General features: G+C 37.6%; 2 protein-coding genes and 1 non-coding gene across 8 annotated transcripts in view; 1 reads left to right on the top strand and 2 right to left on the bottom strand.

The window, feature by feature from the left end:
- Positions 1 to 5,184, bottom strand: part of LOC127365058 (uncharacterized) — a 205,371-nt gene extending 200,187 nt beyond the window's left edge. For all 5 annotated transcript variants that reach the window (XM_051402787.1, XM_051402789.1, XM_051402788.1 and 2 more), the window contains exon 1: positions 1,514 to 5,184. In XM_051402787.1, coding sequence (XP_051258747.1) covers positions 2,496 to 3,503 — 1,008 coding nt within the window. In that variant the 5' untranslated portion in view covers positions 3,504 to 5,184 and the 3' untranslated portion in view covers positions 1,514 to 2,495. The remainder of the gene's footprint in view (positions 1 to 1,513) is intronic.
- si:dkey-69o16.5 (Alpha-aspartyl dipeptidase-like) lies at positions 98 to 9,900 on the bottom strand. Of its 2 annotated transcripts, none has more exons than XR_007885090.1 (8): positions 9,476 to 9,900; positions 8,927 to 9,015; positions 8,671 to 8,745; positions 7,871 to 7,950; positions 7,243 to 7,498; positions 5,191 to 5,250; positions 360 to 442; positions 98 to 243 (listed from the first exon to the last, which is right to left on the bottom strand). XR_007885090.1 is itself a non-coding variant. In XM_051402816.1 (8 exons), the coding sequence occupies exons 1-8, from the start codon at positions 9,568 to 9,570 to the stop codon at positions 183 to 185; spliced, it is 717 nt and encodes a 238-aa protein (XP_051258776.1). In that variant the 5' UTR covers positions 9,571 to 9,896; the 3' UTR covers positions 98 to 182. The 2 variants fall into 2 exon arrangements, 1 of the variants encoding a protein (XP_051258776.1); XM_051402816.1 differs by having other exon boundaries at positions 7,243 to 7,416; positions 9,476 to 9,896.
- A 3,847-nt stretch (positions 9,901 to 13,747) lies between these two features.
- Positions 13,748 to 13,821, top strand: trnat-agu (transfer RNA threonine (anticodon AGU)). Its single transcript has one exon. It is a non-coding gene; the product is annotated as a tRNA-Thr (tRNA).
- The last annotated feature ends 1,645 nt before the right edge of the window (positions 13,822 to 15,466 follow it).

The raw sequence follows: 15,466 nt of genomic DNA, 5'->3' as shown, positions 1-15,466 counted from the left end.
AAACTGCATGATGAATCTTTGAAGCCTGTTGAAAATATTGGTAATTCACCTGCTTCTTGACACTGGTAGGGCCATCAGACACAGAGACACAGTGGGGTTTTCTTTAAGATGTTTATTCTGTTTCATTGAGAACAATAATATTGAAAGGGTGAGACCTTCATGTTCCACTTCCTTGTGATTGGTCAATGTGTCAGCAGGAAGCTGAGGTCACTACCTGGGTCATACTCCACTGAGGGCTTTCCCCTAAAACATAATAAAACAACAACAAAACACACTGTGGTGACTGTTGTTACTGGTGGTACTGCTTCCAGGTACTGCCTGTGTGTGTGTGTGTGTGTGTGTGTGTGAGAGAGAGTTACCGGGTGAAGAGTCTGGCCTTGGTGGTTCCCAGTAATGTGGCTTTGTTTCCTTCCACCAGCAGCATGGACCCCTCCCTCAGACCCTTAAAATGCACAAAATTGTAATGACCAATTTTGAAGCAGATCAGATGAATTCCCTAGGAGGAGTTCGTTCAAATACAATACGAAAAATCACAGAAAATAAAAAAAATAAGTCAAAATGGCTGACTTTGATGCCACGCCACGGACACGTCCTTTAACGTACATGCACAAATAGCACAACTTTTAATCAGCAACATTTCCTATCTGTACTGACCAATTATGAAGTAGATCAGATGAACTCCCTAGGAGGAGTTCGTTCAAATACAACGCAAAAAATGGCCGAAAAAGGCTGCGAAATTCAACATGGCCAACTTTGAAGGCACACCACGGACACAACCTTTAATGTACGTGCACAAATAGCATAACTTTTAATCAGCACCATTTTTTGACTGTACTCACAAATTTTAAAGTAGATCTGATAAATTCCCTTGTAATTCAAATACAAGGCAAAAAGTTCGCCAAAAGTGAAAATGAAAAGCAAAATGGCCGACTTCCCGTGGGTATGGGTCCAAGAGGCTTTTTTTTTGTAGGTCTCGGCACGTTGCACGTGCTTACCGAGTTTCGTACATATCGGTGAAACGTGGGCGCCGGGGCTGCTTTTTTTTATCCTGTAGGGGGCGCTACAAACACGACAAACACGATTTTTGGTATGTGAGCTTCAGGCACCACTCTACACAACTATTACGGTCTCCGCACAGTGATTTACCATGCCACCAGAGCAATTTTCAATTCAATTCAATTTTATTTGTATAGCGCCAATTCATAACAGAAGTTATCTCAGGACACTTTTCAAATAGAGCAGGTCTAGACCGAACTCTTTAACATTAATTACAGAGACCCAACAGTACCACCATGAGCAAGACCTTGGAGACAAGGGCAAGGAAAAACTGCCTGTTAAAAGGCAGAAACCTAGGACAGATCCTCCGGCTCTAGGTGGGTGGTCGTCTGTCTCGACCAGTTGGGGTGAGAGAGAGAGACAGATAGACAGACAGACAGGTGCACAGCAACAACAGTATTGGCAATGGCAATCTAGCAGGACCATGGCAGGAGGCTCCACCAGGATCGATAAGAACGTGCGAGACGAGAAAGCACAAGAACTCCGGGGAAGAAGTGGAGTTAGTAACATGCATTAATGGGACATGAATGAGTGCAGAAAGAGAGAGGAAGAGAGGAGCTCAGTGCACCATGGGAAATCCCCCGATAGTCTAGGCCTATAGCAGCATAACTAAGGGATGGTTCAGGACTCACCTGATCCAGCCCTAACTATAAGCTTTATCAAAGAGGAATGTCTTAAGCCTACTCTTGAATGTGGTGAGGGTGTCTGCCTCCCGAACCACAACTGGAAGCTGGTTCCACAGGAGAGGAGCTTGGTAACTGAAGGCTCTGGCTCCTGTTCTACTTTTAGAGACTATAGGAACCACAAGTAGCCCAGCATTCAGAGAACGCAGTGTTCTAGAGGGGTAATAGGGTACTATGAGCTCTTTAAGATATGAAGGGGCCTGACCATGAAGAGCTTTATAGGTGAGGAGGAGGATTTTAAATTCTATTCTACATTTTACAGGGAGCCAATGCAGAGAAGCTAGTACAGGAGAGATGTGATCTCTTTTTCTAGTTCCTGTCAGTACTCGTGTTGCAGCGTTCAAATAAACTATTGTTATTTAGAAAGTCACACAACTCTTTGGCGACTACTTTCTCCAGAATCTTAGAGAGGAAGGGGAGGTTAGAAATCGGTCTATAGTTGGCTAAAACCCCTGGGTCAAGAGTAGACTTTTTAAGAAGGGGTTTAATTACAGCTACTTTAAAGGACTGTGGTACATATCCTGATAATAAAGAAAGATTAATCATATCCAGTAAAGAAGTGCCAATTAAGGGAACAACTTCTTTAAGCAGCCTAGTTGGGATCGGGTCTAACAGACAGGTTGATGGCTTCGATGAAGAAATGATTGAAGTTAACTGATGAAGATCGATAGCAGAAAAACAGTCTAAATATATATCTAAGTTTACATTGACAGACGTCCCTGAACTTGGAGAGCCACTGATAACTGTTGATGGCAGTTAGTGATTAATTTTCTCTCTAATAGTAATAATTTTATTATAGAAGAAGCTCATGAAGTCGTTGCTACTTAAGTTTATGGGGATATGTGGCTCAATAGAGCTGTGACTCTCTGTCAGCCTGGCTACAGTGCTGAAGAGGAACCTAGGGTTATTCTTATTTTCTTCTATTAGTGCTGAGTAATAGGCTCCTCTGGCATTACGGAGGGCCTTTCTATAAGTTTTAAGATTATCTTGCCAATTTGAGCGATATTCTGATAATTTGGAAGAGTGCCATTTCCTTTCAGATTTCCTAGCTATTTGTTTTAACTGGCGGGTTTGGTGGTTGTACCAAGGTGCTAGTCTCCTATGTTTTAATAATTTCCTTTTTATAGGAGCGATAGAGTCTAATGTTGATCGTAGTGAGCCTGTAGCACTATCGACAAGATTATCAATTTCAGAGGGACTAAAGTCGTTATAGGACTCTGTTAAATTCAGACATGGCATTGAATTAAACACTGAAGGAATCTCCTCCTTAAATTTAGCTACAGCACTGTCAGATAGACATCTGCTGTAGGAAGTTTTGCCTAATGGCTTATAATCTAATAGTATGAATTCAAAAGTTATTAAATAATGGTCAGATAGGAAAGGATTATGTGGGAAGACTATTAAATGTTCAATATCAATGCCATATGATAGAACAAGGTCAAGAGTGTGATTAAAACAATGAGTTGGTTTATTTACACTCTGACAGAAGCCAATTGAGTCTATTAATGATATAAATGCGTTACTAAGGCTGTCATTGTCAACATCCACATGAATATTAAAATCACCTACAATAATTACTTTATCTGATTTAAGGACTAAACTTGATAAAAACTCTGAGAATTCAGATATAAAATCAGAGTACAGTCCAGGAGCACGGTACACTATAACAAATAGAACTGGCTGCAGTGTTTTCCAGTTTGGGTGAGAAAGACTAAGAACAAGGCTTTCAAATGAATTATAATTTAGTTTAGGTTTAGGGTCCATTAAAACGCTCGAATCATATATGGCTGCCACTCCACCTCCTCGGCCTGTGCCTCGAGGAATGTGAGTATTAATATGACTGGGGGTGGTGGATTCATTTAGGCTAACATACTCCTCGTGGGACAACCAGGTTAGGGGTTAGGGCTAGGCAAGCATCCTACCAAGTTTCATTTAAATCATGTGCCGTTGCAGAAATATAAACTTCTTCATTTTAAAGAGCGCCCCCTAGTGGTGATGGCCTGAAATTGTGCACATTGTCTAAGGAAGACATGAGGAACTATGGATCCAAGCTTGGTATCAATCGGACATACAAATGTCTTGAAATGGTCCATTTCCTTTTTTGACGAAAAATCTACAGGAAGTGTTAATTTTATAGTGTGCTTATTTTTTGAAATTTCAAAAATGTTCAAATTACCTTTTTTGCCAGGGCGGTCCCCAGGTGTTGGTGAAACATTTTGTGAATCGGACATAGGGTGTAGGAGAAACACGAAAAAGTAGTTAAAGGACATTTCGTGCTCTAACGAAAAAAATTATAGACGGAAGTGGGCGGGGCCTATATGGGGAGATTCAGCTCCATTCACCGAACACGTGGATACAAGGTTTTTGAAACAATAGGGACCTCCAGCGGTCGCTGGCTCGGTCCCTAATAATGCAATTAGACTTTAATGTGGCCCAGACAGTTCAGTCTGCTCATCTAATAATTACTTATTAACTGACTACTGTAGTAAGGCTCAGATAATGTTTACATCCGAGGTCAGAGATAGTAGATAGTAACAATAATTATATTATTAATATTGACTTTATTTAATAAGTTTTAATAAAGTCCAATAATTTGGCACTAATTGTTGACGATTAATAAAGATTTGATTTAATCGCTTTTGACAATAATACCTAAGTTACAGAGGGTGATGCTGTAGATACAGGGTGGCAATCCATGCTATAGATACAGGACAGATATTGATGCTACTGATACAGGGCAGCTTTCAGTGCTATAGATACAGGGCAGAGGTCTGTACTGTCTCTTAACAGTCACATCCATTCCAGCCTTAAAAACATTCCACTATTTAATTTTTGCTTCTCCTGGCACATATTTTATCGAATCTTCATCAAAATACTTAAAGAACTTATTTTATTTTAACTCGTCCTCATTATCTGCGCACACATTCTCCGGCTTCCACATCAACCTCTGAATGAAACTGTAAACGCTGCTTTCGGTGGCCTCCATGTTTACTTCGGTTGACAGCATACTGTGTGTGACGCTGTACGAGGTGTTATTGTTTTTTTTGTGTGTGAGTTCGGGGTCGTGATCTGTCCACGCTGGAATCTGATACTGACCACATTTAAATAATAATGTAACAGCCAAACAAATCAGTGATGGTTCCTTAAAGCAACATTATGTAACTTTTCTACCTAAAATTGTGATGCTCCACTGACTTGTAGTGTCAGGTGAACGGCACCAAAGAGGATGTTGATGAAGGGAACAAAAAAAGAAAACGAGTGAATGGGTACTGGCTTTTAGTGGTTGGCTAACTAAAACTTGGTGAAATAAAAGGCTTCAGACAGCAGCAATCTAAATAAGGCAGAATTGAGGTGAATGACAAACTTGTGTTATAGAAGAGAAACTGAGTATAAGATGACACCGAATGCATCAACACAACTGGTAAACTTTACATTAACAGGCCTGTCTCACCAGGACACAAGGAGTATCAGGTTCTTCGTGGTACTGGGTGATCCTCTGCTCTCTGGTCTCCTGCACAAGAACAAAAATAACCCATCATCATGACAACAAGACACAAACAGCCCCAGATGTTTTCTCAAAAGCCCCGACTCTTTAAGGCTTTTTTAAAAAACTTCTAATTTCTCCTCAGTTTCTCTGACTAGAGCCAGTCCACTAATTTGAAACTAATTGTCTTTCAGAGACGATAAAGATTTGATTGAGTCAATTTGACAATAAAACAGTACGGAGGGTGGTGCTGTAGATACAGGGCAGATGTTGGTGCTATAGATATCATACTCCAGCAAAAACAGGTTGTAAGAGTAGTAATCCTGTTCACACCAAATTCCTACCCTACCTATGTTATATAACTTTAAACTAATAACAGACAATTTTTGCCTTTTTTTTTTAGGTGGCAGGAGTTAAAATTTGTCATCAACATTTATTGTGGTTTCAGAAAGATGAAGACAGTTGGAGAACAAACAGACACACAACAGGATGAAGGCTGTTTTACTCAACAACTATCACGTTTCACAAATGCAGATTTTTAGCCATTTAATTATTATAATAATATGTACAGAAATAACCAACAATGACCACAAGGGGAGCCCTCCTACACAGCAAGCTGGGAAACATAAAAGGCAAAAAAAACACGTGTTTTAATCAATCAGTTGCTATTTTGATAATCGATTAATCAGTTCAGTTATTTTTAACTTTCGTCTTTGGATCCAGTTTCAGTAAAAACAATAATTGACAGATTAATCAATAATGAGAATAATTATTGGCTCATGATTACATCCTAATTTAGTAATTACTGAGATAATTTAATGTGCAGAGATGATTTTAAACATAGCAACGCTCAGATATTTGAGTCAATCAGCAGCAGGGGATTATGGGATGGCTGATTTGGTTGCCATTCACATAATATATTCAAACTGTTCATCACTTCTAACATGACCTCCGTCAAACAAACTGTACCTCAGTCTGCTGATGCTGCGTTTCTTTCTGTTAACCACAGCAGTTTGTAGACGTTGCATAACTTCCTCCCACAGGACAGAAACATCGATGACCAGTTAGAACCTGCAGCCTCACAGCTCGTCACATAAACCTCACAACAACACGGCCTGCTGCAGTTCTGCTGCCTTTTCTTGGGTAGTTCAAGTACTTTACAGATAGTGATATTAAGTTTAAAACAAATCACCACCGTCAGTCACACGAGCAGCTTTTATTTGACCTGAGGGTAAAAAGGTCTGTGAGGGCGGTAACTGATAGGGCGAGTAATCGACCAATCAGTGCGAAATGAATTATCCCTTTCATTGTCATCCATCAGCCGGTCGAACAAAGACTACAGTGTTTACAACATCCTTATCTATACAGCAAAGTTTCTATTGTATAAACAGACCTTAAAGGTACAAACAGGCTCAGTGTGATACTGAAGCCTCTATATGACCATCAGAAAGAAGACTGGATATTTCTTAACAGTTATTAATGTCTGCCACCCATCAATAGAGCCAGCTGGTAGAAACACTGTTTGGCACCAACACAGAATGAAAGCTCCTTGTAGAGACTTCAGGTTATACATCAGTTGTTTGCTGCTATATTCATGTTTTCAATCACATAAAAGTACAAGTATCAGTACTAAAGTATTCTCAGTGAAATGTACTAGGATCTCTTTGGTGGACCTGATGGCTCAGAGACTAATTAATGATGCAGCGAATCTAATGAGCTAATCAATTCTTTATGTTCAGTCTCACTCTGAAACATATAGAAACCCATTTCCACCAGAAACAATTTAAAAAAAAAAGATGATGATGATTTATTTTTTTAAAATTCTGAGATTAAAAATCTAAACGATCAGATAAAATATAGATTTTTCTTTTCAAGGCCAAGTTTATATTTTATTTTACTGGGAGAAAAAGGCTTCCATAGAAAAGTAACCAGTAACTCCAGCTAAAATAAAGCTAATATATATAACCCCCGTTGCTCTTATATATATTAATGTATATTAAGCAGAGGTGTGTGACTGACCCCCATGTGGCGGCTGTTGGGGTTGGGGTCCAGGTAGTGCGGGTTGATGTTGAAGGGGACGAGGCCGATGGCGGAGAAGGACGGAGGGTAGACGATGGGCATGTCGTTGGTGGTGTTGATGCTGATGGTGGACACGTTGGTGCCGGCACTGGAGCCCATGTAGGGGACGCCGTCCTGGGGGAGACGTAAGGGGAGAATGGAGGACGGATGTCCAGTAAGCAAAGATCACTGTTGAAGTGTAAAAGCGGATGAAAACCTAAAAGGAAACACATTAACAGGTGGACAGGAACTTAAAGGTTATCCACCTATCAGCACTAACAATGTGGCCCTTGTCAAAGTCACTCAGATCCTTACACGACTTTGACAAGGGCCACATTGTGACGGTTAGACAACTGGGTCTGTTCCCGGTCTGCAGTGGTCAGTACCTATCAGAGGTTGGAGAACAACGAGTTCAAGGTGTTGCCTCCAGATCCCCCAGATCTCAATCCAATTAAGTGTCTGTGGGACAAACAAGTCTGATCTATTGTTGTTGTTGTTGTTGTTTTACGTATATATTTACGTATATTTGATCTTTGTTTGGATAAGTGTGTGACTTATGGTTGAGGTAATATATATTGATCGGGCTCACCTCCAGCACTCTCCTCCTGATCTCTGACACCACCTTGTTGTCATAGAGACTCTTCAGCAGTCGGAAAGTGTTTCCTCCTCCTGCAAACAGAAAGAGAAATATCAGTGTCCCTGCCATAAACTTCTTTATAAAGAGACTGTACTGAGTATGAAGGGTTAGTTTTGCACAGAATATAATAAACCAGCAGTCATTGATCAAAGAAACTGGAAGCTGAGCATCAGAATCTGTGCAGATACAAACAGGAAGTGGTTGCTCTTTCAGTGTAAAGTGCACAACAACGTCTCTAACAGGTGGGTTGTTCAGTTAAAGTTCTTAAAACGTCCAAATGGAAACAGAGGTTTGGTGCACGGCTGGCACTGTGGGACTGCACGGGGCCCAAAGAAAACCAGATTCCCAAAATATTTAGGGCCCAGTTTCAGTATTGTCCCATCATGCACTGCAGGGACACTTTAATCATCTTCTGGGGCCAAAACTATTTCACAATAATCAATAATAGTAGTAAATAATATGTTTAGTGTTTGAATTCTTTTTTATCTCTGTTACAGTGGAAAACCTGTGAACCTGTGTCGGCCTCTGTTAGTAGACTTATTATTATTATTATTATTATTATTATTATTATTATTACAGTTTACTGTCTCAGTCTCAACATTGTTTCTGTTATTTGTATAAAAGCAGTGATTTGTGTCTGAAATAAGAAAGAAAGAAGTTCTATGGAGGAACTGATGAGCTGCTCTACATTCAGTTTGAGTCTGAGGGGATTTGAACCATCAACTCGGCTGCCTTGCTCTGCTGCTCCTCACCTATAAAAATGGCCTCAGCCTTCCGGACGGCGCCGACGGGGTCCGGGGCCTCGTGGATGCCGTCCACCTCGTAACCTGCAGGGTTACAAACACATTCTTAATGTTTAACATTGTTGAAACTAATTAAATGTAACAACTGCAATTACAATATGTTAAACTCCAGAAAAGAAAAGAAAAGAAACAGAAGGAAACAAAGAAACTGGGGAAGACGATAATAAACTATAGAGCCGAGTTATATGGGTCTTACAGGACCTACCCAGAGTCTGGAACTTGTCCCTGGCAGTCTTGGTGTAGGCGTCTCTGTCATGGAGAGCGTAAGGAACAAACAGCACCCTCTTCACGTCCCTGAAAGCATGTGCAGAGACACCTGGACAGGTGAGGGCTGTGAACCACTCAAACATTTTAAATAAAGTTATTATTGTTGTTTATGGTTTGGATCACAACCAGAAATCTCAAACCTTCAAACTAATTACCTTAAACACATTGTTATTAGAGAGTTCTCTCCACACCAAACTCCATTGAGAAATCTGGCATTTTAATGAGCCTTTAGCCTTTTTTACCAACCTTGGACCACGTGACTTCAGACTTTGAAGATTATTGTTTTCAGTCAAGTTATTAATCATAAACTGCTGCTTGGAGCCGAACTTTACTCCTCGACTGCTGATTCACTGAGGATTCCCAAACACGTTCACAGAGACATTTATGTTTGCTGACGCTTTTGTAAATGTTAAATTGGAGGATTTTTAAAGAGAGTTCGCACCGGAGAGAAGCTTTAACTCCCTTTTCTGTTCTGAACTAAACTTACTTTCCAAAGAAGTGTGAGATGTTCTGCTGACAGTGGTCCAGGTAGCCGCCGCCGTGCAGGGTGGAGTTGGACACCAGCAGGAGTCTCCTCTTCATCTCTGGGTAAAGACACAAACTCAGCTCAGGTCGAGAAACTGAAGACAACCTGCAGAGGTCTGAGTGCTGCAGAGGTCTGAGTGCTGCAGAGGTCTGAGGGCTGCAGAGTCCAGGTCCAGGTCCACAGTTCGGCTGTGAAACCGCTGACAGCAGCTCTCTGGCGGGCTGTAAAAGCAGCTGATAACAGCTGGACCCGCCAGTGGCTCCACCCTCCACCAGACTCCGGCTTTATTTCTGCCCTAAAACCTTCATCGACCGAAACTAAAACTTTACACAAAGTTCACTTATATTTAGATTTTTTCCCACCAGGATAAACAACACTAGTACTTCCGGCTCAAGTCTTTCACAATAAAAGGGTTAAATCCCTAGAGAAAGTAATACATTTGGACAATTACTGATTACACAGATTTCAACACATGTCAAATTCTTCCATTAAACTTTATTCATCAGAACTAAAAAATAAGTAAATAAAAAATAAAAACTGCACTTAAACATGCAGAAAATACAAAACAAAGATAAAGAATAAAAACCTTAAAGAAACACAGAGAATACATGAACAAATAAATAAATAAATAAAAAGAAAATAGCTGGAAAAATACAATGGACAATAAAGATAATAACTATAAATTATAAATCCGTGTATCATTCGTTCTTTTCATATTCAATTGAGATTCCAAAATCGAAAAAACGGTTTGTTATTTCCTTATTAGTATATTATATATATATATATATATATATATATAATATATATCTAATATATCTGATACCAAAAAACAAATAACGGTTCATTTTTTATACTTTCAAATTAATGGTCAGATCAAAAATAGGAAATGAAATAATATAAAGAGAATTATATTCTCTTTATATTGATTATTTGTTTATATTCTCTTTATATTGATTATATTAATATTGTTGGTGTTCGGTCCGTGTATGTTTTGGTCATTGGATTTTCCTTTCAGAAACGGGGATTAAAAACAGAAAACGAGTGGTTATTTGATTTTCGTTTTAAAATACAAAAATGAAAATTGAAATACAAGGCGTTTTTCTTTTTCATGGTCAGAAAGGGATGAGCGAAATTAAAAAAATGATTCGATTTTCATTTTCTATTTCATATAACAAAAAATAAAATCACTAGAAAACAGAAACAGAAAAAAGGCCTGTTGTTTCATATTCTGAGACCGGATGTTGTCATTTACAGGACGGTGCTGTGGAGAAGAAACAGTAGGCTAGTAGACTGCGGTCAATCCAGCCGTGAGTCCGATCTCCGTGGTCAAATCAGCCGCACTTAAATTCAGAGTGTACAAGTATTCTCAGCATTATGGTAAATGCGGAGAAACGCCATATTTACTTCCGGTTTCCAAAATAAAGGTATTTAGAACAGTAAGCTAGAATTCGAACCTACATTTAAAATAAAATATGTTACATGTGTTATGTGCCCCTGATGAATAAAAAACACTTTATATCAAGTATCTTTACTGCACCAGTGTGGAGAAATGCCAAAATAAAAGCCTCATATTTATGCCTCCAGAGATTGCATATTTGACCATATTTGAGGTACTGTAAAAACATATTGCTCAGTGTTTCCTGGCTACTGATGGTATATTTGACTTTTACACATATGAGACTACAAACATACTTAACATCAAGCATTTTTATTGTACCAATTTGGAGAAATTCAACAATAAAAGTCCATATTTGTACCTCCATGTGGCATATTTTCATATATTTGAGCTACTGTAAAAACACTTTGCTCAATAATTCCTGGCTATGGATGATATATTTGACTTCTACACATCTAAGACTACAAGTATACTTAATATCAAGCATTTTTACTGCACCAATGTGGAGAAATTGAAGAATAAAAGTCCCATATTTATACTTCCAGATTCCATATTTTCTTATATTTGAGCTACTGTAAAAATGTAAACTGTATGCGGAACCACCTGCAACAGCTGTCACACTGAATAATATAAAAAATAATATGTGAGGAAGAGACAGAAGGTACAATGGTGTTTTGAAGTTAAAACTAATTCTTTTTCCCTTTTACCTACAAATGGACACAGCAGAGCTGCAAAATAAGAAGAATGTGGACTGGCATTGCATTTTGTGTGAAAAGTAAACAAATTAGAATTGTGTATTATTTAGTGTTTAGTGTTTAGTGTTTATATTATCAAGATGTTATTAAACATTTGTGTAAAATTTTGTCACGATTACTGCAGCATTATTGAAGTATAATGAAAATGCTTCACCCATAGCCTTATCGATCCTGGTGGAGCCTCCTGCCATGGTCCTGCTAGACTGCCATTGCCAATACTGTTGTTGCTGTGCACCTGTCTGTCTGTCTGTCTGTCTCTCTCTCTCTCTCTCTCTCTCTCTCTCTCTCTCACCCCAACTGGTCGAGACAGACGACCACCCACCTAGAGCCGGAGGATCTGTCCTAGGTTTCTGCCTTTTAACAGGCAGTGTTTCCTTGCCCTTGTCTCCAAGGTCTTGCTCATGGTGGTACTGTTGGGTCTCTGTAATTAATGTTATAAAGAGTTCGGTCTAGACCTGCTCTATTTGAAAAGTGTCCTGAGATAACTTCTGTTTTGAATTGGCGCTATACAAATAAAATAAAATTAAATTGAATTGAATTGAAATATTGAGCAATATGTTTTTACAGTAGCTCAAAAATATAAGAAAATATGGAATCTGGAAGTATAAATATGGGACTTTTATTCTTAAATTTCTCCACATTGGTACAGTAAAAATGCTTGATATTAAGTATACTTGTAGTCTTAGATGTGTAGAAGTCAAATATACCATCAGTAGCCAGGAATTATTGAGCAAAGTGTTTTTACCTCAAATATGGTCAAATATGCAATCTCTGGAGGCATAAATATGAGACTTTTATTTTGGCATTTCTCCACACTGGTGCAGTAAAGATACTTGATATAAAGTGTTTTTTATTCATCAGGGGCGCATGAAACACTTTAATGTAACATATTTTAATTATAGCTTACTGTTCTAAATACCTTTATTTTGAAAACCGGAAGTAAATATGGCGTTTCTCCGCATTTACCATAATGCTGAGAATACTTGTACACTCTGAATTTAAGTGCGGCTGATTTGACCACGGAGATCGGACTCACGGCTGGATTGACCGCAGTCTACTAGCCTACTGTTTCTTCTCCACAGCACCGTCCTGTAAATGACAACATCCGGTCTCAGAATATATAAAACAGGTCTTTTTTCTGTTTCTGTTTTCTAGTGATTTTATTTTTTGTTATATGAAATAGAAAATGGAAATCGAATCATTTTTTTAATTTCGCTCATCCCTTTCTGACCATGAAAAAGAAAAACGCCTTGTATTTCAATTTTCATTTTTGTATTTTAAAAGGAAAATCAAATAACCACTCGTTTTCTGTTTTTAATCCCCGTTTCTGAAAGGAACATCCAATGACCAAAACATACACGGACCGGGTCCAGTCATTGGATTGGAGTTCCAGTATGTGTCCACCGGGGGGCAGCAGAACCTCTCCCAGTGGGACCATCAGTGTTTAAAGGTTCTGACCCACAGGAACCATCAAACACTGACGGTTGAACAACGACAGACGAGCATTGATGATTTGAATTATATTTTCAGTGTTTCTGTTAAATTCCACTCGTTCAGTCATTTTGAGGTTTTGGACTAAAAGCTGGACAACAGGAAATGATCAGCTTTATTATTGTGTCCAAATAATCGAATCAATATAAATAATATATGATTATAATATATATGATTATATAATCATATATAATACATATGATTAGATTATATTATAATTATAATCTAATCATATATAATCTATATCATATAATAATATATATTATATATGATTATTTAATTTGATAGATGATTAGATTATAAATATAATCTAATCATTTATAATATATATGATATAATCATATATATTATAGATGATTATATAATATATATTAATCATCTATAATATATATGATATAATCATATATATTATAGATGATTATATAATATATATTAATCATTTATAATATATATGATATAATCATATATATTATAGATGATCATATATATTATATTCCAGTCCTCATGCCGTCCTCAGACATAAATTGTGTCTTTAACTTCTTGTTGTGTCACTGTGTTCGACGTTACAAACAAAAGAGGACCAGCTTTTCTGGCGCTGTAGCTTAGTTGGTTGAAGTGCCTGTCTAGTAAACATGAGATCGTGGGTTCAAATCCCAGCAGTGCCTGCTTTCAGCTTCTTACTCAGTGGTTCCAGTGGTTCCAGTCCTCATGCCGTCCTCGAGCCAAGAAGCAGAGCAGACAGGAAGTAGAGCAGTCATCAAACTTTAAAAAAAAAATGTTAAGCTTTATTGAAAAAGTACAAAAATAAACAATTCTGGCACTTTTCCTAGTACATACACTTCACAAGTGTAAAGAGAATGCCAGGTGAACATCATCCAACATTAGTGCAAGCCAACTCACAATAACAACATACACATTAGTGCTTCAATACAATACATTCTGAGCAACTGAGATAAAATGAAAATAAACATCTCAAAATAAATAGTCAAAAATAAAATATATATAAAATAGAATAAACATTGATTTCATAAGGGGGATTCAAATCAGTTTTAACTATCCATTTCAGTGAGAAAGTTCTTTAAGTTATGATATAATGTTTGTGCCTTCATTTCTGTTAGAGGTTTTAGAGATTTCATGTACAATTTAAATTCATTCATGAAGACAATACATTTGGGTGATGACTTCATAACTCTATTCTTGTGGATGAAAACTTTGGCTAGACAAAGGATTACATTGCAACAGAGATCATACCGAAAGTGACATCATCTCTAGAGATAGCAGCTGGAAATAAAACTAGTTTCTGTTTGATCCAATTGTGAATGTTAACCCAGAATGTTTGTATTATATCACATGAGAAGAAGATATGGTCCGCGGTTTCAATGTCATTTTCACAGAATGTGCATAAACTGTCAGCGATATTAAAGCGTAGTCTAAGTAATTCTTTAGAAGGATAAATGTTGTTCATCATTTTAAAGTGTGTTTCTTTGGTTTTGGGGGGTATAGGACATTTTAGGTACATTGTTCTTAGTTTATCAATTGATTTATTATCAGATTTATGTAGGATATTATTTTTGTTTTGTCTACCAGGGAACAATGTTTCAGTGAGGCAGTTTCTTATTAAATGATTGTTACATTTTTTGTCCAGGATTAAAATCCCCTGTATTGACAATGGGCCCAGTTGTCGTATTATAGGTTGGTGGGCCAATATATTTTTTGTTAGAAATATAAATCCATGAGGAAGTGCTTTTTGTAATTTAATAAAGTCTGATTTGGAAGGGTTGAATTTATGTTTAGTGCAAACCATATATTCCTCTCATACCAATCCTGATAATATAATGATTTATTTCAGTATAAAACATATCTATTATTCCAAAGCATAGTAGTGTGAGGTGAAAAGTTATGCACATATAGCATTTTCCAATATAATAGAATTTGTTTATGAAACTCTGACAATGGTATAGGTCATTTATCGATGTTGAAGTCTGCCATAAGAAGACATTTTAAACCTCCAATCTTATTGAATAGGGAATTTGGGACACAGTACCAAAATGAGTTACTATGTTTGAGCCAAGATTTCAGCCAATTAATTTTTAAGGTTCCATTGAGGCAATCAAAATCAATAACTTTTAAACCACCATCTTTAATTTCTTTAACCATATTGCTTTTTCATATAGTGTGGCTTGTTTCTCCAAATAAAATTCAGATTAATTTGGTTAATAGATTTGATTAGTTTTTTTGAAATGGCATTAGAGTAGGCTGGGTAAATGCACCTTGATAAACATTCCATCTTGGTTAGGTAAATTCGGCCAC

Source organism: Dicentrarchus labrax, unplaced genomic scaffold (assembly GCF_905237075.1).
Source record: "Dicentrarchus labrax unplaced genomic scaffold, dlabrax2021, whole genome shotgun sequence".
Classification (NCBI taxonomy): Eukaryota; Metazoa; Chordata; class Actinopteri; family Moronidae; genus Dicentrarchus; species Dicentrarchus labrax.
Note: the sequence above shows the minus strand (reverse complement) of the source record. Positions and strands in the feature narration are given on the sequence as shown.

Bases quoted from the DNA above. Each gene is read 5' to 3' on its own strand.
- si:dkey-69o16.5 (XM_051402816.1), bottom strand. From the start codon at position 9,570: ATGAAGAGGAGACTCCTGCTGGTGTCCAACTCCACCCTGCACGGCGGC. The intron at 7,417-7,870 runs GTGAGCCCGATC...CGTCTCCCCCAG, and splicing joins TCAGGAGGAGAGTGCTGGAG to GACGGCGTCCCCTACATGGG. The intron at 244-359 runs GTAACTCTCTCT...ATTATGTTTTAG, and splicing joins AAGGCCAGACTCTTCACCCG to GGGAAAGCCCTCAGTGGAGT.